This window comes from Acanthochromis polyacanthus, chromosome 5, assembly GCF_021347895.1.
Source record: "Acanthochromis polyacanthus isolate Apoly-LR-REF ecotype Palm Island chromosome 5, KAUST_Apoly_ChrSc, whole genome shotgun sequence".
Lineage (NCBI taxonomy): Eukaryota > Metazoa > Chordata > Actinopteri > Pomacentridae > Acanthochromis > Acanthochromis polyacanthus.
Window position 1 is genome coordinate 14,740,161 of NC_067117.1, and position 27,716 is coordinate 14,767,876.

Genomic DNA, 27,716 nt, shown 5'->3' on the forward strand with positions numbered 1-27,716 from the left:
TTATGTGTGCAGCACTGACCCAAGGCTTAGAGGTGTGACTATACCATGCCAGGGTTTCTCTCTAGTTCCTGAGGCCTCATGATGAATCATATCTTTCTATTTCTGTTAAAATTTCTTTAATAGGAACTTCTCACTCACCTCAGCTTTTTTAGATGCATCATAGGACAGATGTTATTTCTGTTAACATCCATGTTTAATTTCTGCATTCTCTGTTGAGGTTAATGGGTACATTATTTAGCTTGACTCAGAAACCTTCTGTGATGTTACAGTATTTCAAACTGCTTGCATGCAAAATTCTGTCCTCTTGAAATGACAGGAGGGGGCTAGTCATGGGTACAGTCCAAGCTGTTTGTCAAGCTTGCCACTTGTCTTCATTCATATGCATGGTTTTCACGCCAGAGAAAGACATACCAGATTTTTTTTCAAATGTTTGGACAACATGGCGGCATTTTTTTAGGGTCAATGAATTGTTTCAGCTACTAATGATCGTTTAATTCCATACTGTACAAATACTTATCACATGCTGCAAAAGTAACTGTATGCCTACTGAGCCTTCCTGCTGAAAGCTATAATGTCAGCAACACTGCAGATACTTAAAAACTCCTTTTAAATGTGGCATGTACAAAATCAGATGAATGTGCCTTCATACTATGGCAAACGTCAACTCAAATGCTTTCGTTCAGTAAAAGATGTCAGTAAAGCAAGTTTCAGCTTGTGTACTCTGAGGAAAATGTGCTAACCGTTGAGAAACCTCCCATTTCACCCCTCCTCTTTTCGTTTCCTGTAAAAAAATAAACTTGCAAGTTAAGGTTGCTATAGTGACACAGAGAAGGAATAAACTTCCTGTCGTTTTCCTGTGGTTAATTACGTCCTCTTTTGGCCTCTTCTTTCAATGTCATCATTTCATGTAGCTTATTTTAGCAATACAAAAGACATTTTCAGAATCATCTTTTAAATGTGGAGTGTAGTGTTTTGTTATGCATTTTCGGTGAAACAAATTGTTCTTTTAACACTGTGTAAAAGCAGTGGGACAACTAAAGTGCAACCAAGCTTTATGACAGAACTGGCATCATCAAGTGATTAGTATCATGGAGCACAGCAGGAATTTGGATTTCTTAGAATAACAAATCTTGAAGTCTTCCTACCCAGCTGTTAAAATCCTCTCTGATTTCTCATTCCTCACCGGGCACCACAAGATTCACTCACAAACTTCTGTAATTTAAATACATTTTATTATGTGATTGTCACAGCACACTGAGCCTTCTTGAAAGGCATACACCAAAGGTTACCAAGTAAATATATATATAATTTCTTGGATTACTGACTGCAAATGACATCTCAAAGCACCTAGACTTTTCATCTATCAAATACAGTATCAGAAAAGGAGAATGGTAGTTACAAAAACATATACTTATTTTGCTGGGTTTTTTTCTTTCTTCATTTTTTGGCTTTAAAGATAATCTTGAAAGAGAGCATGTCTTAGCATATGGTTAAAAGTTGAACTAAAAGTTACTTTGCCACTCTTAAAAACTTCAGGTGAAATGCTGAGCGATGATGTTTGCTTTGGCCATGTCAGGCGCATTGGTCTGGTCGGTTCTTTCATGTCTGCAGGCTTCAAGGCCAGGGCAGCCTCTGATTTTTAGGGTTGTGAGAGGGTCAGTCGTCACAGGCAGCCTCGGTTGCCACGTCTGTTCTTTGATCGATGGCCTTTCAGTTTGGAGTAATTATCCCTCACCAAACTGGAGGCTGGTGACTTTGTGAACTGGCACGTCCTCACAAAAGAGCATAAACCTAAGAATGCTGACTACATGCGTTGATGATTTGCTTCCAATGCAGAGATTATTGTCGAATTCCAGACTGACAAACAAATTCCTCTTTCTCTTAGAAAATAACAAAATAGTACCTTAAAATGTCATCCGGTAAATCGTCATCTCACTCTGCCTGTCCTGACAATTTCAAACGGCAGTTTCATCTTCTGCTTTCTGTGATAATTTATATTGCATTTTAGTGTAGTCCAGCATTTATATTGACAACCAATCATTTCAGTTTCTGTTTCCGTTGTCTGAGTCCATACAAGTATGTAATGGGGTTTTAATTGCAGCTCATAAATGCCCCCTGTAGCACAATGTCATGTCTTGCATTATATTGTTAACATACTTACAGTTTAATGACTGTGGTCAGCTATGTTAGTGTTTAAAATAATGTTTTGAACACTGGAAACTGTTGCCTCTTATGATTACTGCTGCATAGGAGCAACTGTCTTTAATCCGACATGCACATAGGTAACACATTCTAGACATTGAGGGGAAACTAACTGTGGTGTGCCATGGGGAACATTTTACATGCATGGTTTGGATCCACTTGTCACCTTAAATGGAACACGTGTATGGGGTGTTCAATTGCATTAGATTTTGTGTTAGATGGCAACCTGGACCATCACCATCAAAGTACCAAATGAGTCAAAATGCTTCGGAAGCATGGTGTTCATCCTTCCAGGAGAGTTGGAGCTATAACATCTTTACTGCATTTGTGCCCTTTCAAGACACATCATGACGTTCTCATTTCTGTTATTTTCAAGACATTGCCTTTTTACAGTGAGGCAAATCTTCAGAATTTGTGATCTGTTCAGTCATTCGCTTTTCATTTGGTTAGTATACTCATAATTATTACAGAAATGTACTTGAATGACTTACATGCTTGGAAATGTAAATGTGTCTTCACAGTTGTGTGTGCCTGTATAAAAGGCAGGCAGCTTCATTTTAATAGTGTTTTTTGGGATTTTTTTCTGTATTTTTTCAACAGATTTGCCTCTAGGTCATTACCTGGAATAATATACTATAAAGTCTGAGAATATTCAAGAGGCCTCTGATTTTATTGTTGCCTCACTGTTGAGCTTTTGTTACTTAGCATGCTACTACCCCAATGTTTATACCATTCTTCCTCCGTAGCTTTATTTTTTGATGCACCAGTTCATAATTTATTGAACCTTTTCCCTTCGTTCTTCTGTCTGTGAGCCTTTACATATGAATGTGTGTGTGTGTGTGTGTGTGTCTGAGCACAAAGATTAGTGCAGGAGGGGGAGCTGGTAATGGATGCATGTATAATGCATCAGCAGTACATTTCCAAGTTGTCCACATGCCATGATGCAGTAGCTGCCTCTGAGCCAAGGACCACCTCACTGTATGTCACTGTATGCCTTCATCTTAGTCAGCTGGTTGATGATAAAAATATTTTTTTTCCTACCATAATGTTTAGTGTCAGTGTTAAGTATCAGAAGCATCAACACGCTTATGAGTAAGACTGCAGTCGCAGTTGAAACATGTAAAGGTAAAAGCATCCTTAATAGTCCTTACTATGTTGTCAGATAAAAAAAAACACTAATCTATTTTTAAGGATCACTAGAACAAATCTGTGCCACGATTCAACTCTTATCATACTAGCTTTCCTTCCCATGGTTCAGCCCAATAATTGTGAGGCCATAGCTGTTGTGATTGTGGACTGCTAATGCCAATGAGAGACACTAAGCCTCAAGCTTTGTTTGGCTGCTTGAAGTGAGACTGAAGCTCAAATAATGATTTTGCGGAGTGGCCCCTCCTGTGAGAGTACTGTGAATGTGGAGTGGATTTCTGAGTGACACAGAACAGTATAGTATAAGGCAGAACACATTACTGCGGTCCGGTACGTTTCAGTGTTCAGTCCTTTAAGTCCTAGTGTGTCGATTTTAGATGTAAAACCTCCAAAACTGAATGCTTGCCACAGGATTTCCATAATGCTGCAAAAAAAAAAAAAAAACCTTCATACTGTCACTGTCAATACAATTCTATTTTCTGAGGGTGCTTAAAGAAAGAGGGGCTGATTCTGGGGAGCAAAAGCTGGATATGGAGGCTGAAATATGCCGGTAAAAAAATGTTAGTCAGAGCTATTTTTCAGCTGTTATCAAGGGAGCAAATTTAGTAGTGGCCTCCACAAGTCCCCTGTTGGAGCTTTTGTGATTTGGAGAATCAAAATGTTCACACTTTCACCATTTTAGATGGCTTCTTTTGAGCTATATTGAGCTTAGATTGGCAGTTGAATTATTCATGCCTGCACAGAAACGGTCGCAATTCTGTAGCTTTAAATGCAATCAAATTTAATGCATATTTTAAACATTTGCCATTAATTGAAACACAGAGGAACAACTGGTGCAAAGTATTGATGTTTACACAGTTAATTATAGATATGTACAGCACAAAGCACACACAGAATACACAGAATCTGCAATTCCTATAACTTAAATGTACAGGAAATCATGCCACATTGTTTAGTAGCAAGCAAAGATGTATTTGTGCAATGAACAAAGCTGCATGCTTTTTTTTTCCTTCTTGCTCTGCGTTCTAGCGTGTTTTGACACTGCGTCACGCTGAGTGTTGTGTAAAACATGTATCTCACTCTGGTGCTTCTTTAGATGGTGGATAATTTTCCTCGAGATGTGCGTTTGTGTGTGCAGAGGGATTGTCTTTCATGACCTTTGTCTCTAGCAAGGGTGGCAACACAGTGTCAGAGGTAACACAATCCTGACCCCGGCCTCACCAGATCCCTGCAAGATGTAAGCTCTGATTGAGCTATGTGAAAGTAGGTGTCAAAGTGAAGCGAAGATGCTGTGTCAAAGAGACACACGAACATATCCATCATGGCTCTTTACAGACTAATATCTTGAATTTGTTGGATTTTTGGACAGATTTGTCTTTGCAGAGGCTTGTATTATCTGACTCAATGTTGTGGGAACATGTGAAGTTTAATCAAGGGATTCACAAATTTGCATACTGATATACGTAAAAGCTACACACGGTTTCAATAATAGTACAGTTTAAGGAAATGAATTAAAAAATTGCAACACAAATGTCTGTTTACTATTCGCATTTAGTCCCCTTTGTGACAATCTGTTGGTTGATCCACAATGTCAAAATGTTTTTCTTAAACTAAGGGGCAGATTCAGACATTTAATTTGAGTGTTTTTGCCGTACCACTGCATCCATTTGCTGGCTAATTCTATCAATTAAAATGTTGTACAACTATTTTTGTGCTTTTGGTGCAATATATCAGTCCTCACAGGCAACATGTTAGTGATAATATGTTTTAGTTCATTGCTTTTTGGAAAAAAGATTGGCTCATTTATTTCCTTTGTAGTAGTGCCATGGCTGAGAAAGCCAGAATCAGATGTTGCAAATTTTAAGCACCCTTCTACTTGACGCTCCTTCATTCTTGCAAACATTTCCAAAACCAACATTAATTATGAATTCATTCCATCTGGTGTGCTGTGATTACTGCTCCTGGCAGTATAATGGGTCTGATAGCCACTCCTGCTCTGTCAAATAGTTTTACAACTACAATTCAGAACTGACGAAATGATGGAGGAGATACAGTTGGATCAGAACCAAGAAACCGAGAGTGGGTGAAGTCTCACTCATTTTTTTTGTCATCATCAAATTTAAACATCATAAAGGAGTCTTTTGTAATATGTCTTAGCTGTCTCAGATTGGTGGACTGGAGAACTGTGTTGGGTTTTCATACATATGTCCGCTACTCGGTGTTGGGGATTTCAAGGTTGTTTCATTCATTGGGAGTGAAGGCAAGGAGCTCCGTAGTTAATTTGGCACCTTCCCAGTGGGACTTCACTCTGGTGTCCCATCATAGCCTCTAAAGGCTGTCTGTCTCTTTCTCTGCTCTTCCTCGCCTCTCTTCGCATTTCTCTCTCCTCGGTTGATGCTCTCTGCTGTCTCCTATGATTAATGGTTTGCTGTCCCTCTCATCTCACTGTCATATCAATGCCTTCCACACAATCCCACCTCGGCTTTTCTTGACCCCCACTAGCTTAGTCCTACCTCTGTCACATAGTACTGCTGATTTCAAACCCTGTCTCATCAAACCCTAACATCCTCTCCCTGTAGATTGTAAAGCAGGTGGATATGAGACACTACCTCCTTTATATCATCTATCCAAATGTCAGACCTGTAAAGCAGGAACTGTTGTAAGGAGAGTTAAAGAAATTGCTTTTTCACAGAGAGACTGGTGAAGAGGATGGTATACGTGGTGGTACGTCAAAGGCTAAACACTGACCTTGAGCATTTTTATGCCATATAAGAGAGCATGGCACATGTCTCTTCTCAGTTTCTTTTCATGTCCTATCTGACACGTAACACCACCTTATGAAAGATACTCAAATCACAATCTTGTGTTTCTAATGAATGCAGTGCAGGATTTTTGCTCTTATATCTGCACACCCAAAATGACAAAAATTTACTTTTTTTTGTCTTTGACATGAAGGAAAACATGATGGTCAGTTAGACGTTTGCCATGTAATGTGTTAAAAAATGTAGAAGGTAAGATAGCATTGACAGAGAGAGAGAATTGTCAAAAATGTTAACAGAAAGCTGTCCAGCAGTTCTTTCCTTCTTTGTGTTTTGCTCGCCATATCCCTCAGAGGGAATACCCAGACAAACGTTTTGTTCCAGAGGTCCCAGTCGCCTGTCAAAACATTGTTCCTTATACACTTTAAAGGCAGACAGTTGCTGCCAGATTCATTATCGATTTAACTTTTCTCAGACATATTTCAACATTCCTACGAGTTATTATCCTCTCTTTTATTTGCATCTTTTCCTTAGTCAGCTATCTACGTCTCAGTCTTGTATTGACGGAAGAAAAATGCCTGCAGCATCCTTGCCTTAAAGGAACACATAGTGTATTGATTTTTTATTATTCCGTATGTCTCTAAAAACAATACATATATTTACTGGCAGTCACACAGGCTCTACCTACTTGAGATTTGTATTGATTTCATATTTCACTGTCATGTTTCCTTTTTTCCCCGCTTCCTCTCTAGATTCTTTTTGTAAGTATTACTTAACTTTACACTTCAATAACCTCTGGAGTCACACAACTGCCACTGAGTATTCGAGCTCCATTGTTTTCCTTAATGCATGTTTATGGCTCTACAATCTAATGCATCAGATATGCAGATTATCTTTCTCATATCTCCTGAGTTGGTGATGTTAAGATGAATTGATTATAACCATTCTCCAAACCTTGCTGTAGGCAAAGCACAAAAGATTTTTCCCAAGCAGAAAAATCATGTTGCATTGATGTTGATGAAGGACTGAGCTCTCCCAAACCCATTTTTGCAGCTCTCCATCAAACTGCCTAATTACTGCTGCTTTATTGGTATGGAAAGTAAAATCATTTTTATTGTAGAAACTTTTAATGACTAATGGGTTGGTTCTTTTAGAGTGACTAGTAACTGGGTGATGGACTTTGCATCATTACAAAGAACCATCTTTACATGCCTTATGTGGAATGCAAAACATTTTCTTCTTCACATTCATTCATTATAGATAGAGGAAGTAGAATTAGTCTTCTCGCCTCTCATCCTTCTCTGCGTTGGCAGCAGTTGTCAGTGTGCTGTCCAGACTTGCTCTTTGCCCGAGGCATTGTAGCCATCTGTTGGACGAGACTGAATCTCTCTGTCCCCGTCTTTCAAATAGACCGATACGTCTCTGTGTGTGTGCGTGTTTTTTTTGCATTCTCGAGCGTACACGTGTTCATGCAAGCTGCTTCCATTTCCTCCTTGATTGGTTCTGAGAATAGGAAGTGGCACATGTGTCTTTCAAAGGGCCTCTGGTCTCAAGTCTGGATTGGCACATTTCTCAACATGCAGTCGAGAAGAACAGGCGGCGTTGGGACGTTCACGGTTGGTGTGTAGGCGGCTGAGGACAGTGAGAGAAAGAGTTGGAGAAACGATAGAGAATTAAAGTAATTGGATTATAGAATAAAGACAGTGTGGTTTAAAAAAATTGTTACAGTTCAGGTCTTTTGTCTCACTTGGTCCTGCTTGACAAAAGGTCCTAGGTCAATCCTTTTAGTGTCCCCCTCACCAATTCTGCCCCTATTCTCTCTGCTTTTGTTTCTTTGAGTTCCCATTGCTTGTTTTATTACTGTAGTTACACATTTTGGCAGTAACATAAGCTGCTTCATCACTTTCCCCTTGTATGTATAGTGTACAGTATATTACTGGGAAGACTGAGAATTCAAACGTCTCATTGTGCTATTTGTTTCAGTCTGTGTGTCTCAGGCTGCTGAGAGTGAGAAAAGAGACTGTGAGAAGTCTCAAGTGAGTGAGAAGTGATGTCTAACAGTGAGACGAGTCCTGCCTGCACTACAACCAGTATTTTCCAGCACTATAATGACGAAGGAAAAATTGCAGTAACATGAGCTAAACAGTGTTTAAGGAGAATATTGGTTTATTTGAACCTTGTGTACTTTAATTACACTCCTTTATCATACCATACTGTGGTTTTATACTGATGGGTTGCTACACACTAGAGAGTGTAAGGCAGCTGTAAGTCTCATGAGGCTGAACTGGCTCTGAGTCAGTATGGTAGAGAGGAAGCATAAATGGAAAAAGAAAAATCCGAATAGAATGTGTTTCTGTATTGTGTCTACAAATACTGAGTTTCTACTTATGTTTAGGTACACTCCCTGACATTATTTTTTATAGTTTTATCCCCCAGGCACCCACCAGGAGATCAGTTGATGAATTTCCTTGCAGTCATATTTCCATAATGTCATCAACTGATGGAGAGGAAATTTGGAGCATTTTCAGGCACTATAAAAAAAAAAAAATACGTAAGAGCATATCATGAGAAGCTTGTTGGGAATTTACTCTTACTGCTAAGAAAATTCTCCAAAGGTTTGTTGTGACTCTTAAGTGGTAATTGTCTGCACTAATTTCACAGTCTAACATATGTTCCTCTCATCAGTAGTGAGATTTACCTTATTTACTCATGTTCCCTCCATCATTTTCTCTCACTAATTTCCTTAAGGAGATTGGCTGTGGCTGGCGAGGGCAGTTGTCATGCCTACTGAAAGGAGGTGGAGCAGTGTGAGTAACTAGTGTGAGCTGTAGCTCTGATTGGAATGGTCCAGGCCTAAACATTAACAGCGGGCCTGTGTTCTCAGCTAGCAGGGGCCCACACTGCTGCCTTTGTGTCCTTCTCCCAGTCCCACCAGGATAGGTCACACTTGCTTCAAACACATGCACATCTATTCACAAACATAGCAAAAGCTCTAATGCCATGGAAGGCAAATCTTTAAAACGGTTACTTTTTAAACTTGATGGAGCTCTGGGTGCAAGATGCTGATGACGAGGCATTGCGGGAAGATTAAAAAAATACATTGATTGTTTGAAGCAGCTAATCCCAAGTCTTGACACAACAGTGGGAAGTACCTTTCATTCCTTTTTTTTTTTAATGTCTGGACTTGTCCGTTTTATCTTGCTTCACTGAATAACGAAACTCTAGAGACGGCGAGGGCATGCCAGGAATTCTCAAAGAAGAGCTGGCTGGCACACTTGCTCCTCTCATCATGTTTCATCACTGGTCAAATGTGGGAGTAGATCGAAATTTGTCAGAAACAATTTCTGCATAAAAACAAATCCTTATTAACACACGGGTTTCACCACTTAAAAGAAAAATGTCTAAATTGATGGTCCTGTTTTCTAAGATTGATCAGTATACCAGCCCTCTGAAATTCTCCCCCGAGTCGAGCAAATGACACCTAAAGGCCAGTCAATTACTGGACAAAGGTTCTGAACAGTGACTGGTGGTATGGCTTTCTCCTGCCAAGACAAATGTGGCTTTTGTGGCTCAAAGGCAGCTGATACAATGAACATCACTGAAGAACGTCATTTGTCTGTGTTAGTGAAGTGAAGTTCAGCAAGCAGTGTAGCACTTAGGCAGTATCTGCCATCTGTGGCCATGCTGTTCACACCTAGTTGGCCTACTGCTGAACTTCTGAAGTTGGAGCTTAACCCTTATGCTGGATAGCTGTACCCAGCCACTACCTGTCTGCACAGGGGAGAGAGCATACAGATTTCCCCTGGGATTACAATGATAATTGTATTTCATTCCCAGGTGGCCCGAAACAGCTGCCTCTTCATCTGCAAACAAGAGGAGTTACCCAATTACAGGTGTATTCATTTAGGTCCTATTGAAATACAGAACACAAAATCAGATTGTCCCTTGTCGCCTAAAAATACAAGCAGGAGTAATTTTCTTCATCAGCTCTTTAACAATTAAATTAATGAAGCCACCAGGTACAGTGGAGAAACAATACTTTTGTGTTTTTTAATTTTACATGACTCGAGGGGATCAATGCATTCTCTTTCTTTTTGCTGGTGGTGGAGGTTCTTTAGCCTGTGGTCACCTGGGACTTGATTAAAATTGATCATGTTTTAGAATTTGTTGTAGGGGGTGCATCCAAAAAGGACCACAATCTCTCTGTGTCACTGTCATCTGACCTGAATTTGTCACTCTTAATGACGCCCCCCATCTGTGAACACAGTGTGTCCATCATGGGTCAGACCCCAGTTCTGTCCTGCTGCAGCTGGACCTCAGTTAATCCTGTGGGCTCCCTGGCACTGGTTCATCTGGCACCATCCCCATGTTGGTTCTTCCAGCCACATTGTAACCTATCAGTAGTCAGGCAATTTCCTGAGTCTTATTGAGAGATTTACAAATTCCCTGCTGCTTTTTCTGGTACTACATATCTTCATACTAACATCCCCTTCTTTAATGAGAAACATGCAAGCAGTTGATCTACCCGTGTGTTTACTCTTAGGTTTTTGACATATTTTTGTGTGAGAGAGTGAGTTTTGACAGGCATACAGAAGCTAATTGATCTTATTCAAGAAAACTTGGTGAATGCACTGGCAGTCCTCTGTTTTCTCCCCATCTGTGTTTTTACCTTCTTATTTTCTGCCATGAGTCAGAGATAACCACAACTTGTCCAGTTGCTAGGCAGTGGGCAGTATTTTTTTTCCCCACAAACTCAACTTTTCTTCATCTGTTGCTCTCCGCAAGCAGTGAAATTTCTCATTGCCTTTGTCATATAGTTGAATTCATGAGTGCATCTTTCTTTAATTTCAGTTTTGATTTCATTTTATTGTTTGTGTGTGTGAGAGAGAAAATGCACATGTGTCTGTGTTCATGCAGCTGCAGTCCTGAGCCTTCATGGTCCAAGGGAGATATGGTGATAATGCAGCTTTAGCCACAGATCAGAAAAGTGTGCTGCGTGAAAGTGACAGGATCAGTGTATCAGTCCAGCTGTCAGCTTTATGTATAGGAAAATTCAGCCTCCGAATTCCTGTCAGAGCTTTTCTGCACTGAACCACCAAGAATAAAATCCATACACGTTGCTGTCAAGTCATGTGAACATCAGATATATTCCACATGCACATGCTTAGAAAAAATAAGAATAGACACTGTCTGCCAAGAAGTTAAGTGCATTTGTATTGTACAGTATAGAAAGCTGCTAGCTATTTGTGTATCGAAGCAGCAGTGTCATTGAGATATGTGCCAAACAACACTGCTTACTTGTAATTGTTAGCAGCTTCAGGTTCACTGGACAAACTCCAAAGGGCATGTTTACTACGTTCAGGACAGTGTGTGTGTGTGTGTGGTAAGAAAAAGGCTGTTACCTCAGCTGTGGTCAACCAGATTCATGAACTCACAGGTCCACAAAGTATGATCTGTTAGTTTGACTCCAGACTCACTGTCTGGCATTGAACTATAGAGGTTCCACTGAGAAACTAATTTATTTTTAATCTTTTGTTGTCTTTTCCTCCTCTCGATGATCAGAAGAATCATTTTTTTTGTGTTTAAACTTAAAGACATAGTTGAATGCAGAATTTGTGTGAGGAGTTTTAAGTACCACTTACTACCACTGCTGCAGTTGTAGCCACACTGAACAGAACCAAAACAAAGAGTCAATAATGGCATATATGATTTTTACCCATGGCTAAGTATACAATGTACATTCTGACAAACAACTAGATTTAAATGAAGTGCATATAACACATTACAATTGAATCAGCCTGCTTTGTAGCTATTTCCCATTTCTTTAACAGGGAATCTGTTCACAGTTTTCATTTCATACTCTGTGCACTGAGCCAGAGACAGCATTTCTTTTCTTTTTTCTTCCACTTCAACAATATGGCCCACAGACTGTACAACAGTATGAATGCTTCATCATGGTGTGATTTGTAAATTGCTTGGCTGGAAGAGCTATAAATTCATCATCATGAGCCTGATGTTTAGCAGAAAGTCGTTTTCTTTCACACTGGATTCTCATGCCCTTTTTGTGTTGTTCCGTTTTTGGTCATATATTAAAGTTTAATGACACACTTTAATCAAAAGCTTGGGGGGGGGGGTTAAAATTATCTTTCTTTCGAGGCAAACCGCATTCTGATCTGTTAGCAAGTCTGAACTCTTATACCAAAGACAAGTCGGAGCTGACAGCTGTCTATGGAAAGTATCTTGACCCATTCCTACCCGGGGGCTTCGCTGTGCATGTGCGTGCTGCATGCTGCGTAGTAGTGTATTTTGAGGGCCATCCCAGAAATACTTCACCCCAGGCTAGTACGAGTAAAGAGTGCACTGACAGGCGCCCCTGGGTGTGTGTCTGTGTGTGTGTGCGTCTGTGTGTGTGTGTAGCGTTAGATTCCTTGTGGCAGATGAGCTCTCTCTGGCTGCCTCAGGCTGTGAGAATAAACATAGCAAAGGATAAGAAAAGCCCGTATGCTTTCAGCGCAAGACGTTTCCATTAAAATGTTAACCATGATAAAGTGACTTGTCTTGAAAGAAAAAGAGAGGAATAAGACGACAAATTGTTTTTATTCGTTTAAATGTTGAAGGGTGACTGGAATGTTTCAGCTATGAAATTAAGAGACCTCGCATTTCCATCTGTATTTGGACTACAAATGGAACTGACTGACTTATAGCTACAGCAGCAGAATACGTGGAGGTATACAGTGAGGAAGAACAGGAGACAGATCCAGGATGAAAATGAGGAATGAGATCTGTTGCAGAGCTGAAGACAAAGCTGTGAGGTAAAGGGATGAGAATAAGACAGGGGTCCAGATGTGAGACAGCCTTGCTGGCTCCCTGTTTACATTTCTCAGCTAACAGGAGCGTATTTTTAACCTCTGCCTGTTTTTGTTCTCTCTGCAGGTGCTGGGGAGTCAGGGAAGAGCACCATTGTGAAGCAGATGAAGTGAGTGACTGCTCATTGTTTTTCTTTTCCTCCCCTCATGAGTGCCGACTTAATATATGTTTAAAGAGAACAAGTACTTGCATAAGGATTATATAAATATAGTATTTACATTATTTATTTGAAGAGTATGAAACATTACAGACACACCACACAGCCAGCAACATAAAATGAAGAATTACAGCACCACTGCAGTTTGTTGATATTAAAATGTGTGTGGCAAAAACTTCATATCCCAGGTTTGAATCTCAGCCCTATTCCTTTTGTGGGGTGTTTGCACAACATAGTACCATGTTCATATTGACTCCCATAAATCATGTCTCAAGAAATGCATTTCCATCTGCCCATTTTTAGATGTATTCTTAATTTAATACATGAAAATACTGTAGTGGAAATGCAGACCTGTGAAAGAAGTCATAATATCGCAAAAAGTTTTTATTCTTGGCTTGAGGTGGAAATGTAGTATCAAAATAACATGAAAGCACTTTTTGCAAGGCAATCATTTTATACATACATGAAGCATTTAACTTAAACATCAATTTCTGCATTGCTCCGCGAAAAGGACTGAAATAAGTAGGAGACAATAACATTAGATCCACGTAGACCAACGAAGGGACTGGAAGTTTCATCTTTTAATACATGTCAAAAAAAGACTACTGTTGCTTAAGGACACTGGATGGAAAGTAGAATTAAATATTCATTAGTATTTCATTTTGCTTTGGTCTTTTTTTGGAGGGGGTATTAATATTTAATATGCGTTAAATTCAGATAAAGGTATGTGCAAGGAGAAGTACACCCACTATTTTCTTTTGTCTTCTGGATTTTTTAGTCTTTGATTACTGCCTATAACGCAGCATAAATGTACACCCCCTGTCAAAAGTTTTAGGACACTTTCTCATTCAAATAAAGTAGAACCTGTCCTACAACTTTTGACAGGGGGTGTATCTACCAAATTTGGTACACATATGCAGCACATCAGGCTGAACAAAAAGGTCAGTGACAGCCACATTCCAAACCCAACAGGAAGTGTGCTGTTTTGTGTTAAATGTCAGATTTTGCCCATTTTTCATTTTTTTCTAGAGCGAACTCCTCCTAGGGGGAAACTCCAATTCACCTCAAATTCATCCAGTACATACAGGAGGCCTTAATGATCCAAAGTTATTAAAATCTTTTTTTCAAAGTCAAAGGGTGTGTCCGTGGCGGCCTCTGGAATTTTGATCCTTCGCGATGAAATTTCAAATGCTGTGTAAATGCCCTGAACATGCTTCAATCTGCCTGAAACTTTACATGTATGATCAGAGTCCTGCCCTGATCACATCCATATGATGAAATAGCTCCCCTGTCAAAAGTTGTAGGACAGGTTCTACTTTATTTGAATGAGACAGTGTCCTAAAACTTTTGACAGGGGGTGTAGCTGTTCCTTTCCTGACTGAATTGCCAGTCTCTCTGAAACCCTTCCTAACTGTCTTTATAACAAGAGCTGAGAAGATTGTGCTGAAAGTATGTTTTGTGAAGTTGCTTCAGTCTGTTCAGCAACACTAATCATTTACATAGAGTTCACATGCACGTCAGTAAACACCTATGTTCCTTTTAATCATTACTATTGGTCAACAAACAGACTCTGAGGACAACTTGATGAACAATGTTTTATCTTCCTTTGTGACATGGACAGATGCTGGATTCATCAAAACTATGCGCAGATTTCTCCTATTCATATTACTAACAAAAAAGATAATTATGATTGCAAAATGTGTGCGAGTCACAGGAAACTGCAGCATTAATGAATGGGTTTCATTTAATCTAGTTTTGAAAATCCCAAGAAAACCTGAGCAAAATATCTTCTGGTTCACACTAGACATACATGTTGAGACAAAAAAGGATAATTATGCTCACAAAAAATGTGACAGTTGCGAAGAATGACAACATTAATGATAGGATTTCAGTTTATCCTGTTTTTGAGCTCCATTGAAAATTTCCCCCTGGTTGACACCAGATGTGCAAGTTATTTTTAACACAGCAGTCATGAAATATTTAATTGAGAAGGAAGCAGCTCACACAGCCCATACAATATAATTATCATTGCCAAGACTTCAGTTTCATTCGCCTCATAGTTCAAAGCATATCTCAAGCCTCTAGGCAGATTGCAGTAAAACTTGTCAGGAAGTTAGAACAAGGAAGAAACTATTTGTTTGTGCGTGTAGCCTAAATCATGAAGTGTGTGGTGGAGAGGGAACATTCCTTTTTGCTGGATTCTTTGTTAGCTGTGTAGCGACCAACACCACATTTTGTTTTCATGTAAAACACTGCTACCTTTGACTTCTGCCACTGAACATTTAGTCTGATGTTGTGGGATGAAAATATCTGGTCATGTTGTTTTCCTGCTTGTGGTTGTCAGATTCTTAATTTAAGAGGGTTACTCCGTTCACAGTAGTTTATCTTTTCCAGAAATCTCCAAGAATCACCCATTTTTGTGTGTCGTTGCATCTGGATTTAGATGCAGATTATCGGTTTCAGAAGGTTTTTTAGGAGGTTGTTGACTAAGGAGATACGGGAACAGCAAGCAAAGACTAGTTTAGAATTTTTCACATGTTCAAATAGCTATGGTCTTTATATTCTCAAATTCAAAGAGTTAGGTGGCATGTTTTTAAAATGCTTCACAATCTAGGCGTCACAGACACTTTTCTGAAATGATTAAGAGTATTGTTTGTGTGAGGGGGAAACACCGTGGGCTTTCAGTAAATTTGGCTGTGCCTCACAGTGCTTCATAGCGAGCTCACTTGCATTTTAATGAGGTCCCATTCAGCCCACCACACAGCCACTGAACATCATGGCAGTGTGACTGGTCTCTGAGCTGTGACAGGCCAGGGGAGATGGTTCTGTTTGGTTTCCAGCCCAGCAGCTCCTGTCTCGGCCTCATGCTTTTTCAAACGCATGCCCCTTTTTTTCCTCTTAGTTTCTCTCTCCACAGCTCCAAAAGCAAGTAAACATTTGTTTTACTGTCCTCTAGCTGAGAGATACAAAAAGCCCTGAATTTCCCCAGTACTTCATCTCAGCAGTATCAAATGCGGTTTTATCAGATGAGGTTTTATTTCATGAACAGCGTGGATTGTGACAAACAAAAGATAACACTGTTTTCACAGCAAGATAATCTAAATGTTACATTAGCAATTACTGTCAAATATCAAACAGGGCATATCATTTGGCTCCCTCTCAAAGGTAACTCCTACAGTATTTTGTGTAGTGATAATATCCACATTGGATTCTATTGTCAAGTTAAGATTGTAGTATAAATTATGCTTCCGTTGTTGCCTTTTCTTTTATCACTGTCCTAACCCTATTTTTCAGGATTATTCATGAGGATGGATACTCAGAAGATGAGTGTAAGCAGTACAGAGCAGTTGTCTACAGCAACACAATCCAGTCCATTATGGCCATCATCAAAGCTATGGCCAACCTCAAGATCGACTATGAGGAAGCTGCGAGAGCGGTAGGTCTTTGAAATCTGCAACTTCCCTGCACCCTCTGAAATAGTAAGAGATAAGGGAATTGTGAGTTTTGTGCATCTTTTTCATCAACCAATGCAAAACTTTAAAGACATGCCAGCTCGCCATGCTCAGTGCATCTGTTTCAATATGTTAAATATTATATGCTTTCAATATGGACACAGGTATGCCACATTGTTTCCATGTAATTTGATCTATTCTGTGTATTGGTAGTAACAAACCTGCAGAAAACATCCTTAAGTGCAGTGCAGTAAAGCTACTCTCCATTCAGTGATATAATCTTTACTGATCGCCACCAAATTCTCCACTCTGCCTCTGTCCTAACCTAGCCTTAAGGATTTAAGGAAACAGAAATTATGCAGATTTAGAATTTCTCTCAAGTGCAGTGTGATAGTTTCCATGCAGAAATCGACTTTTGATAGCAGACCCTGAAAATGGACGCCTGCATGTCTTTCCTGTTCCTGCATGTGTGAATGTATTTTCTGTCAAAGAAATGCATAAAGAATCACCTTTCAAAGCGGCACATCCCAAGAAAACTGTAAGATCATAAAAATAAATATCTGGCTTTACTCATGAGAACAGAGAATGACATTCCTTTTTCTATGGAGCCATCATCTCACAAATGTAAATCATATTTTCTGTTCTCAGAGATCATCTGAGGGGATGAAGCCGGATGTCAATGCTGACATCAAAGTAAACTTGAAAGGATGGTGTTTAAATTGAGTGCTTAGTAGTCCAATCATGTTCCTCATTTTTAGTTCCTCTCCAGCATTTGTCTGGAAAGCTCATGCTGATTTCCACCAAAACATTGACGTCTACCATTACCCAATATCAAATGGTTTCACATCCAGATATGCAGACATTGTCATAACTGTGCCATATGACTGCAAACCTACTGTGACCTACAGCTGAGAAAGAGTGGAAGGTCAAACAGTTGTTACCTAATCTAAAATTTAGGTAAGCTCTTGTGAAGTGTCCAACAGGAAGGCTCAGAGTGGTGCATTTAAAGTGATGTGCTTTTCTCAAACTGTTATTTGATAAGCTAAAGCTGCAACTCTGACGTATTGACATGAACATCTATTCAATGATAGCAGCATTTTTTCTAAACTAGACCATCTGCTTATTGGTTACTTCTTCATCTAGTTAAGCAACAACTCAGAAATTTAAACCGTGAAGGACGATTAATCTAAAAGTTGTGTGTATGTATAACACCCGGGCCCCCACCTGAAATGGATATAAAAGAACAGTCCTTGTTATTAAAGACACTCGATCATAACTCAAATGCCCCATGGTGTGCCAAGAGACTGAGCAACCAAAAAGAATGGAATAAGGTAGTATGGAGCCAAGACATTCTAATGAGGCACAGCTCAGTTTATGTCTGTCTGCAGACTCATTCCATGCAGCTTCATTTTCACCACTGGTATTTTTGCCATATAAAATTTGCTCTTTAAATCACTGCATTTTGACTGTTTTCCCAGGCAACTGCACTTTATTAGATTGATTGGAATGGAAGCTTGCTGATAACCACTTGGCATATGAGTTGGCTCTGTTTTTGTTTTCTTTGTCACTGCTGGTTTGGTGGTTGACTATTAGCCTTTGTGATCACAACGCTACTCTGTGCCTGTTATACAGTAAAAGCTAGTATATTATTAAAATGTGAATTTTTCAATTAGTTCAAAGTCATACACTTTACAGTAAACTTGATTCACAATCAGTGACGTATGTAATTATAGTTTTTAGTCCTTTTACTCTGATTATGAACTCTCGGGATCTTACACTTGATAATTACTGGGCCTTGGCAAGAGTCTTGGAAACACACACCATGTGGAATGAAAGCTCAAGACAAAGCCCTGCAGTGTCATTCTTGTTAGCTTACTGCCTTGTGAAGAAAAACAATGAGTGTAAATAAACCCTTATTTCATTTTTAAAAGACCTAATGTAACTAATGATGTGTTTCTGTGTGTATTTTCTTGTCAGGATGATGCCCGCCAACTGTTTGCACTGTCAGCAGCAGCAGAAGAGCAGGGCATCCTGCCAGAGGACCTGTCCAACGTCATCCAGCGACTGTGGGCCGACGGTGGCGTCCAGAGCTGCTTCACACGGGCCCGAGAGTACCAGCTCAATGACTCTGCAGCCTAGTGAGTGCCTTAATAACCTGAATTAACACCAAGAGTTTTGTGTGGATCATTGTGTCTCAGCATAAAACTGTACGTAATTATGCTCTGAAAACATGGCAATTGGATTCTCATTGTCTCCAGAAAAGTAATGTCAACTTAGAAACACAAATAATATATGGCACTATAAGCAAGCAAAAAAACACAGCAGTCAATGTCTCTGAGCCTTACTGATGCTGACTTAGAGAAAAGTAATGATTTAACTTGGAATGTGATGGTTCTTGCTACTCGACAATAGTCGCAGCTTTATGTGGATTGAAAGTTCCAGTTGGATGCATAAACATTTTCATCAGTCCAACTTAAACATTAGCATGCTGAAATATTACGATCCCGCTACGTAATAAAACAATGAAGAAGCATGGTTTTCTTAATCACTGAAAGCGTATAGCGTGGTGGTGCCAGGGTTTATTTAGCTTTTATTTCATCATTAAAGCTGAAAGATCATTTTATGCAGAAATCTTACATTGCCTTCATTTTTGCAGAATGCATTAAGTAAGCAGTTTTAACAATGTACCTGTCTCAACAACATTTGACAAATTGCAGTGATTTGCTACAAAGTGGTCACCGTCAGAGTAATAAATTGCAGATATTATCATCTCCAAGAGCAATTGGGGAGTCCATGTGATTGAAGGTGTTTTAAGTCTGAGGACCAGAATTGTAATATTCAGGAAGTCTAACTACTTTAACACCATCATGTCTCCTAATCTGCTTTTAGAGCTGAAATTTAACTCGAATACACCTTCAGCTGGCGCTTGAGTAACACCCAGTTATCCTTGCATGTTAATGAGACTTTTGATCGCATTTTCTCTTTTCATTCACTATCTCTATTTACTTTTCTAGTTTAAGATTTGTTGTTTCTTTTGCTGTTAATATATCACTGTACAGCATTTCTCATTTGTCCTCGCACAGACTCTTCAGAAATCTGCACAGAAAAAAAAAAGAAAGAAATCTGCACAGAGAGATGTTATTGTTGTTAATAATCAAGATATTACTGTTTTTTTTTAACTAGTGGCTTCACTTTTTGAGACCAGTCACATTGCTAATCTGTAGCAACACAGTCAGATTCAGGCGTTTTCCACAGCGCCTAATTACCTCAATGACCCTCATCTCTCGAGTGCTGCATTTGTTAGCCACGTTGCTCTAAACTACCGGTATAATAACAGGGAGAGCGTGAAGTAAATGTGAGATGCTGCTGGTAAGAAGTGAGAGGTGCCTTACACTCTGACCTTCAAGGCTGCTGCTCTGTGACTCTGATATGGAAGTCTAAAGAATACTGAGGCTTATTCATCACTCTCTGCCTACAGGCTGCAGCAGGATTTCACTGCACTGACTTCTGTTTAATATACAAGGCCTTTGATAATACTGTCACACCTCCAGTTTGTGCTGTGAACTGTCAAGGGAGTATTAAGTGTTTCACAAATGATTGCTTTGCAGTCAAGGCGGTATTTAACTACCGGGGGCAGTGATATTGTCCTGTGTTTGTGTTGGCCAGTATAATCATAACTACTCCATCTCGGCCTCACTGCTGGTGTTTAAAGACGTGGAAATGTACTGCTTACACAGCCTCACATTTAGCAGCCGAGACAGTGGACAATGTAGAGTGTTTCATCATGGCTTTATAGAGCACTGAGGAGAGTAGGTTGCTATAAGAGAGGACTAAATGAGTCTGGCAGGAGACCATAATCCATGTCTGAGCACCTGCTGAGAGCCAGAGAAAGGAAGGGAAAAATAAAGAGAGGGAGGGAGGGAAATGGCACAGCTCACATTAACAGAGACCTCTCTTCTCTCACACTCCAGGTTTGATTTTAAAAAAAAAAAAAAAAAAAAAAAAAAAAAAAAGAGGAGGAGGTGTTGTGTACACTCTGAAAATAATAGATCCAGCTGTCATTATGTATAAGCCTAACCTTTTCACACCTCTGTGTCTGTAAAATTGGTCTTTCCTCATACTGCGTGCAGCAATATGTGTTGCCTTTGTACTGTAAAAAGTCCACTGTGGTTCTGCACTCTTAAAGTCTCTTACATCCCAGTAGACAGGATAATATTAAACATGATGAGATAGTTTAAACATCTCTTGTAAAATCATAAAATGACCATTATTTGGCTATTGAAGAATCTCTCTCCACTGCAATTGAGATTCAACCTCAATTAATCTTCAGGGCTTATAGACACAATGACCCCACAAAGCACAGTTCAATCTGATGTGTGTACTACAAAAGCAGCCTAAACCGCTCTCTGCGGGGAGCAGGATTATGAATAAACTGTTAGACACGTGGTATGAAATAGTAATGTGAAGGCTCAAATATTTACACTTGGGCTGTAGTGTGTAGGGGATTACATTTAGTACCAACACTTTGTTAGACAGTATTACAGTTTCTTTATGCAGCTGAATATGGTGTTGAAAGATTGAGAGCTATATGTTTGCCTTGTAGCCTTTTGTGTGTTTACATGAGATGAGGTAGAGAAAAATCTCTTCCTTTTGTGCATGTTTATGTAAAAAGACCAGTGTCTCACTCTCCCTAAGTGCAGAATTTATGTTTGTGTTGCTGACAACGTGGTATAATTCAGTGATTGCTGACAGAGAAGGTTTTACGAGGCGGCGCTACTGCTGTGAGAATGATCACTTACCATGCTGTTTCTCTTGCTGACCTTTGGTTGCTAATGGATTTTTTCAGGAAGCCCTGGATGCAATTTGTAAAAAATACTGAAAGCGTATTATTTGTAACTCAGGTTTCTGAAACACAACTTGCAGTTCAGACTTTCTCCACCTGGGATTGTATAGTATGCATACGTCTTAATAATGTCTGTGTTTGACCCTTTGATTAGTAAGGTGACAGTAGATATGTCCAGCATCCAGATTGCACTTATCTTATGCTCAAATGCATCAAATATACATTTTATATGCTTTAGATAAAATCAGTATAACTCAAGTATTCACAACTGCTTTAAAAGTGTTTAAAGGCGGTGTCAGAATGTCCAAAAGTAAGAAACAGATGAGCCTTTTTAACCTGAACTAAACCTTCCCTTACATCTTACATTAACACATCTAATCTTAAGATAATTGCTCTTTGTGAGGTTCCAGGACAATGCACCAAATTGAACCCATATTTAATAAGTTTATTTCCTTCCATCAGCTACCTTAATGATCTGGAGAGGATAGCAAAGCCTGACTACATCCCCACACAGCAGGATGTGCTGCGAACTCGTGTCAAGACCACCGGCATTGTGGAGACACATTTCACCTTCAAGGACCTGCACTTCAAGTAAGACCTCTTTTTTTTTGTTAATTTTCCTGCTATTGAAACACTATTGAAATTATTAAACAGGCAATAACCACACTGGGGTATACTGAGCAGCTCAACATTTAAATTTATTTGCAAAAGTCTTAACTAAATAATTCACTCACTTGCTTCGCTCAGGTGCCCCTGGAGCATGTACACACAAAGCTTGTTTAATGTTTCAGAATTTTGTTTCACTGTCCTCTGGTAACAAAATTCATCTTGAAGGATGAGATAAACAAAATACATTTTGGTGTAAATTCCTTTTATGTTCCCTTGGAGCATTTTAAACATTAAAATTTACATAATGAAAGTGTTTATAAATGCGTCTGAGATGGTTAAAACTAAACCAAAGCTGTGAAACGAGCTTGAAATGTGCTTTCTAAGACTCCCTCAATGTATCACTTGCTCTTGCTTTATCTATGAAAGCAATCCAAGATATGCAAAAATGCATATCTGAAGAATTTCCCTGTTTTCTCATAGTAATGATTGGTATTTTATGATTGTGCCAAAGCAACTGAGAGGTTGTGTTTATGTACCGATGAATCATGTTCTTATATTTGTACTAAAATTGTTATGCTTTCTTGCCAGCACACAGAGTTTCCTCTTTTTAGATCGTCATAAAATTCACAGAAAGGAAAGCATTTGTTTTTCCAATTTGTGTGGCTCAGCTGAGCTTAAAACGTCTTTCCCCCAAACACTCATCCTATCCATTACTGTACGACAAAAAGGACTCTGTTCTTGCACATATCGCTCACAGACGCACAAAAAAGGGGAAAACCTTAACTGACGCACAAACAGATAAATATCAGTAATTACACATAAACAGATTTTTTTTTCTTTTTGCTATCCGACTCAAATAATATACATGTGTGGGATGTTAGTGACTGAATAGAGGATTCCATGGGTTGCTTCTGAAAAATGATGTATTAGGGAATATAAACTAATTCTACCTCACTAATTCCTCTATTTGAATGCCAGTTTTTAGCCGTGCTTCTCAGAAGTGTTTGACTTTGACAATAAAAGTGTTTTGTCATTATGTTTAGGGTTACTGGTGGAACTGTATTCCTCATTTTTGTAGTTGACCCACACACAAACTCATACTTCATATCTGATGGAAACAGTAGTCGCCACTAGAACTTAGGAAGCCAACAGAGGAAATTGTTAGTTAAATGTTCAAGATCAAAATATTCCTTCAGTGAGACTCAGCGAGCCAGTAAATAAGCGTGTGTGCTTCTACGTCTGTGTCTGCCGTGTGTCATATCATCTTTATGTGTTGATATATTGCATATCTCTGTGTGAGACATGAACCAAATCCGAGCAGATATGTTTACCTGCTGCAGTCTCTTTCCTGCTGGACTGTTTGATTCGGCTTATGTAAGCAGAGCTGGAGATGAGCGCACGATTGCAGTAAACAGTCTAAAGTGTGTCACTGTTATAATGTGTTCTGCTTACTCAGCTCAAAGCTGGCTGTCCAGGAGAGTCAAAGTACTGCTCTAATGAACCAAATTCTGCAAAGCGAAAAGTGCTTAGCAGGAAGAATGAAGTGTCGTGAAGAAACTGTGTCATTCTAAGATTCTACAAATGGTTACGCACTACCCTTAGCTGCCAGCTGAAACACTCCCTCTCAATGTTGGATGAGAAAAATCTTCAGTCTGGCGCAGTCAAGACGAGCATCCTCTCATCCATCTAAGTCTCCTCCATCTTCATGAATAAGTCATATGTAGCCTCAACCTGTCTTAAGTCCTCCTGTTACCACAGCAACTGCGCTGTGCTAAAATGCCAGAAAAAGCCAGGAAAATGTTGAGGCCTTTGCAGCGAACACCCTGTCCTGAAGAGAGGAGGAGGCAGAAAGCCAGAGGGAGACCTTGAAGCCCTTTGGTTTGTCAGTTTGACAAAGTGTTGCTTTTTTTTTTTTTTTCCCTGCTCTCAGTCCCATCCGCTGTCTCATAAAATCATGTTTACACTGTGTGTGTCTGTGCAGGATGTTTGATGTTGGAGGCCAGCGGTCAGAGAGGAAGAAGTGGATCCACTGCTTCGAAGGAGTCACAGCCATCATTTTCTGTGTAGCCATGAGCGCCTACGACCTGGTCCTGGCTGAGGATGAGGAGATGGTGAGTGAAGCATCTACTCCTTAAAGTTTACAAGAGTTGCTTCACTTGCGTGTCACAGTAGAGCCCCTCCCCAGGAAAATTTAAAATGGGGTGGGAGGCTGGGTTTAGTGAACTCATTTCCTTTATGTGCCCTAGTTGTGTTCCGTAGTAATCTCTTTATCTGCACATTTGTGCCCGTCCCACCCAGAACCGGATGCATGAGAGCATGAAGCTGTTTGACTCCATCTGCAACAACAAGTGGTTCACGGAGACGTCCATCATCCTGTTCCTCAACAAGAAGGACCTGTTTGAGGAGAAGATCGCCCACAGCCCTCTGACCATCTGTTTCCCTGAGTACAATGGTACTGTGTGAATAACTCCATACAAACACGGGCCAGGAGAATCTGATTTACAGAGCTTTGCTGTATTTTTACCTTTTTTACGACCCCCTCTGGTGAAAATCATTATGTTTTCATTTTTCACATGGGTTTTTAAATATGCTAGAAGACACATCATGAGCAGAATAAGCATTTCCCACCTTAAAACTGTAGTGCTGACCAATTTAAAAAAAAACAGGTTTAATAACTTAAAGAACCAATCCTGTCAGCTCACCAGTTCATGCTTTCTATATCCGTATTATTCTTTAGAATTGGTTTCCACTTTGTATGTGCATGACCGACTTCATAAATCTTCACATTTTAAGGGAAAGTTATATCTGAGCAATTTTAAGGCTGGAATTCATTCTTTTCACTGAAATAATTTTTTAGTAATTTTTACACAGGGGAGCTTTTAGAGATTGAATCAATGGAAGAAGAGGGACTTTAATTGTTTGATTTTTGCAGCCACTCTCTTAATAGGGTTTGATACTTTCACTTGTTTGCGGTTAAGTTGTATTTCTTTCTTCTTGTAACAGAATTATAAAACAAGGCAAACTAACCCCAGTTTGAGACTCTTATGTATTCCATTTCCTTTCAAGTCTCAGAAATAAGGAACTGTTCCATTCCCCTGCAGTCTTTGAAAGCCCCAGCAGTTATTTGACAACACTTACCACTGTTCTGATGGTATTTCAAAAATTCTCCTCAAACCATCTGGATGGGAAAATGTTCCCATGACAATAGAAGATTTACACCATTTTTCAAGCTGCTACTTAAGTTGCTGGAAATGAGCATGCTGGTTTATTTATTGTTTTCTTTGTACAACACTAGAAGAATATCACACATTTTGTATGAAAGTGTTAAATGACATAAATTATCATCAACAGACCAATAGAAGTGATAATAAATGTAACTCCTGGTTCACATCATTCAAGCAAAGATGTGTCATTTTCATTTACCATCATGAGTTCAGAAAACAGAACAGTTACATTTACAGAATATTTTTGTAGTGATAGAAGAGTCTGAAAACTTTCTAAACACCTTTTTTGAATAACATGTTAAACTTTCTGGGTTTTTCAACAATCACATAGTAGAAAAGGATGCTTAACTCTGGCTTGGTGTAAACTGGAGCTGGAACTAATCAAAATCCAACAATTGTTAATGCAGTATCCCTGGATGTGAAGAAACTGTTGGAGTCAGAATTCAGTGAAAGCTATCACACCCTTTCAGCATATTTATTTGCCTGAGTTTTCATCTGATGAAGTTTGTCTTTTACTTTTCTCGTCCCTCAGGCCCCAACAAGTACGAGGAGGCTCAGGCTTACATCCAGACCAAATTCGAGGACCTGAACAAGAAGAAGGACACCAAGGAAATCTACACCCACTTCACCTGCGCCACTGACACCAAGAACGTGCAGTTTGTGTTCGATGCCGTCACCGACGTCATCATCAAGAACAACCTGAAGGACTGTGGCCTCTTCTAAAAACGAGTCTGAGAAAGAGTCAAGGTGAGCCTAAAGACAGGACGGGATTCAGACCTCGAACAATTCATCAAATGGAGCCTGTTTAAAATGACAGATTTTTGTATGTGTGCTGTTTTTTCAGATTACTTGAACAGTTCTGAGGAGCATCAAGATGGGGGAATATTCACACATCATAAGTGACTGCACTGGCCAACCACAATTTCTGCTTTGATCTGCTTTTTATAAAGACACCTAAGAGACTGAAAACCTGACAAGCCTTGCAGATTTTCAACGATTGCTGATCCAGTTGCTCATATCGTTAACTCTTTGGGCTATGACCACAAAAATCAACATTTATTATTGTATTTTTGTTCATTTTTTTTTTCTTCTTTATTTTCAATTACTAGAGGAGGGAAAGGAAACGTTTTTTTTTTGTTTTTTTTATATATATATAAACGCATTCATTTTACTTTTAGAGATTCTGATGTGCAAATTATTAAACTTTTAATCACATGAAGCTTATTTTTTAAGAGATGAAGCACGGGCATGGACATAAAATATGATTGATAAAAGGAAAGTGCTTTTTTTTATATAATGTTTACATCAGTTCATCATTCATAGCCAAACCGTATATTGTTCTGCATGACTCAACATTGCAAATATTAGCTCTGTAATCTGCACAAATTATCTAACATTCCTATAAAATAAAAGTGAAAAAAAAAAAAGTTTAAAAGTTAAAAAAGAAAAAATGGCTTCACCTGCAGGGGGAAATTTTGGCGAAATTCTAACTGGTATTTAAAGTATGTGTGTACCTAACATTCTATCACTTTTTATAGTATCATTTCCATGTCTGTTGCAGTATGTTTGTGCCTTGACTTCTGTTTACAACCAATTCCTAGATATGCTTTTAGTACTGTTTGACCTACTGTGCGCCGAAATTTTTTCTTCCGTTTTTTCTGCCTAGCACCTATGAATATATAGTGATTATTAATGAGAGACGAAAATCTAATTCAGAAAAAGGTTAGTGTTTTTGGTAAATATTAAAATGCTTTAAAAGTCCTATATGATTTAATTTAAATAAAAGTAGACATCACCTGACTCTTGCATATTGTGTTTCCTCTCTGTTTTGTTGTATTTATATTTCACCTTCTGTTTCCAGCTGTTTCCAGCACCTGAACAATTCAGAGTGACTTCATGTTACAGGTGATAACAAAACCGATTTTACACTGACGGCTTTCGCACTTTTTTACGAAATTGCATCGTTGCACTTAAAGCTCTCGGGTGATAGTTTCGCACCATTAAAGTAGATGAAGGGATGCTGTAGTGCAATGGAGGTCGGGCACTGAGCGGCTTTTGCTTGGATGATTTCGGCCATCAAATCACCTCAGCCGGGGAGGAAGGAGCTAAATTCTAGAATAAACTGCAATATTATGCAACTTAATACTCGTAAGTGCCAAGAGGATATGGATTGGAGTGACTAAATTAAGAAGAAAGCTTCAGGCCTTACACGCTCCTCGGGTGATGTACCTTTTTCCGTGCAAGCAATCGACAATCACTAAATCCTCAAACATAGTGGAATAGTAGCACTATTGTGGATCGCTTGTAAATTTTACCGAACAGTTTCTAAACTGATCTGACATGAGTCACTGTAAATCACTGGTCACACTAAACGGGGTTAATGCAGCACGGTGTTGTATCAGTCAGAAGTGTTTTACTGCTCATGAGTTCAAATTATTTTTTTCTTCTTTAGGAATA

General features: G+C 39.2%; 1 protein-coding gene across 1 annotated transcript in view; it reads left to right on the top strand.

The window, feature by feature from the left end:
- Positions 1 to 27,059, top strand: part of LOC110949899 (guanine nucleotide-binding protein G(i) subunit alpha-2-like) — a 60,265-nt gene extending 33,206 nt beyond the window's left edge. The window contains exons 3-10 of the mRNA XM_022192214.2: positions 13,041 to 13,083; positions 16,426 to 16,567; positions 18,561 to 18,721; positions 21,889 to 22,017; positions 24,017 to 24,146; positions 24,334 to 24,487; positions 25,792 to 26,006; positions 26,104 to 27,059. Coding sequence (XP_022047906.1) covers positions 13,041 to 13,083; positions 16,426 to 16,567; positions 18,561 to 18,721; positions 21,889 to 22,017; positions 24,017 to 24,146; positions 24,334 to 24,487; positions 25,792 to 25,982 — 950 coding nt within the window. The 3' untranslated portion in view covers positions 25,983 to 26,006; positions 26,104 to 27,059. The remainder of the gene's footprint in view (positions 1 to 13,040; positions 13,084 to 16,425; positions 16,568 to 18,560; positions 18,722 to 21,888; positions 22,018 to 24,016; positions 24,147 to 24,333; positions 24,488 to 25,791; positions 26,007 to 26,103) is intronic.
- The last annotated feature ends 657 nt before the right edge of the window (positions 27,060 to 27,716 follow it).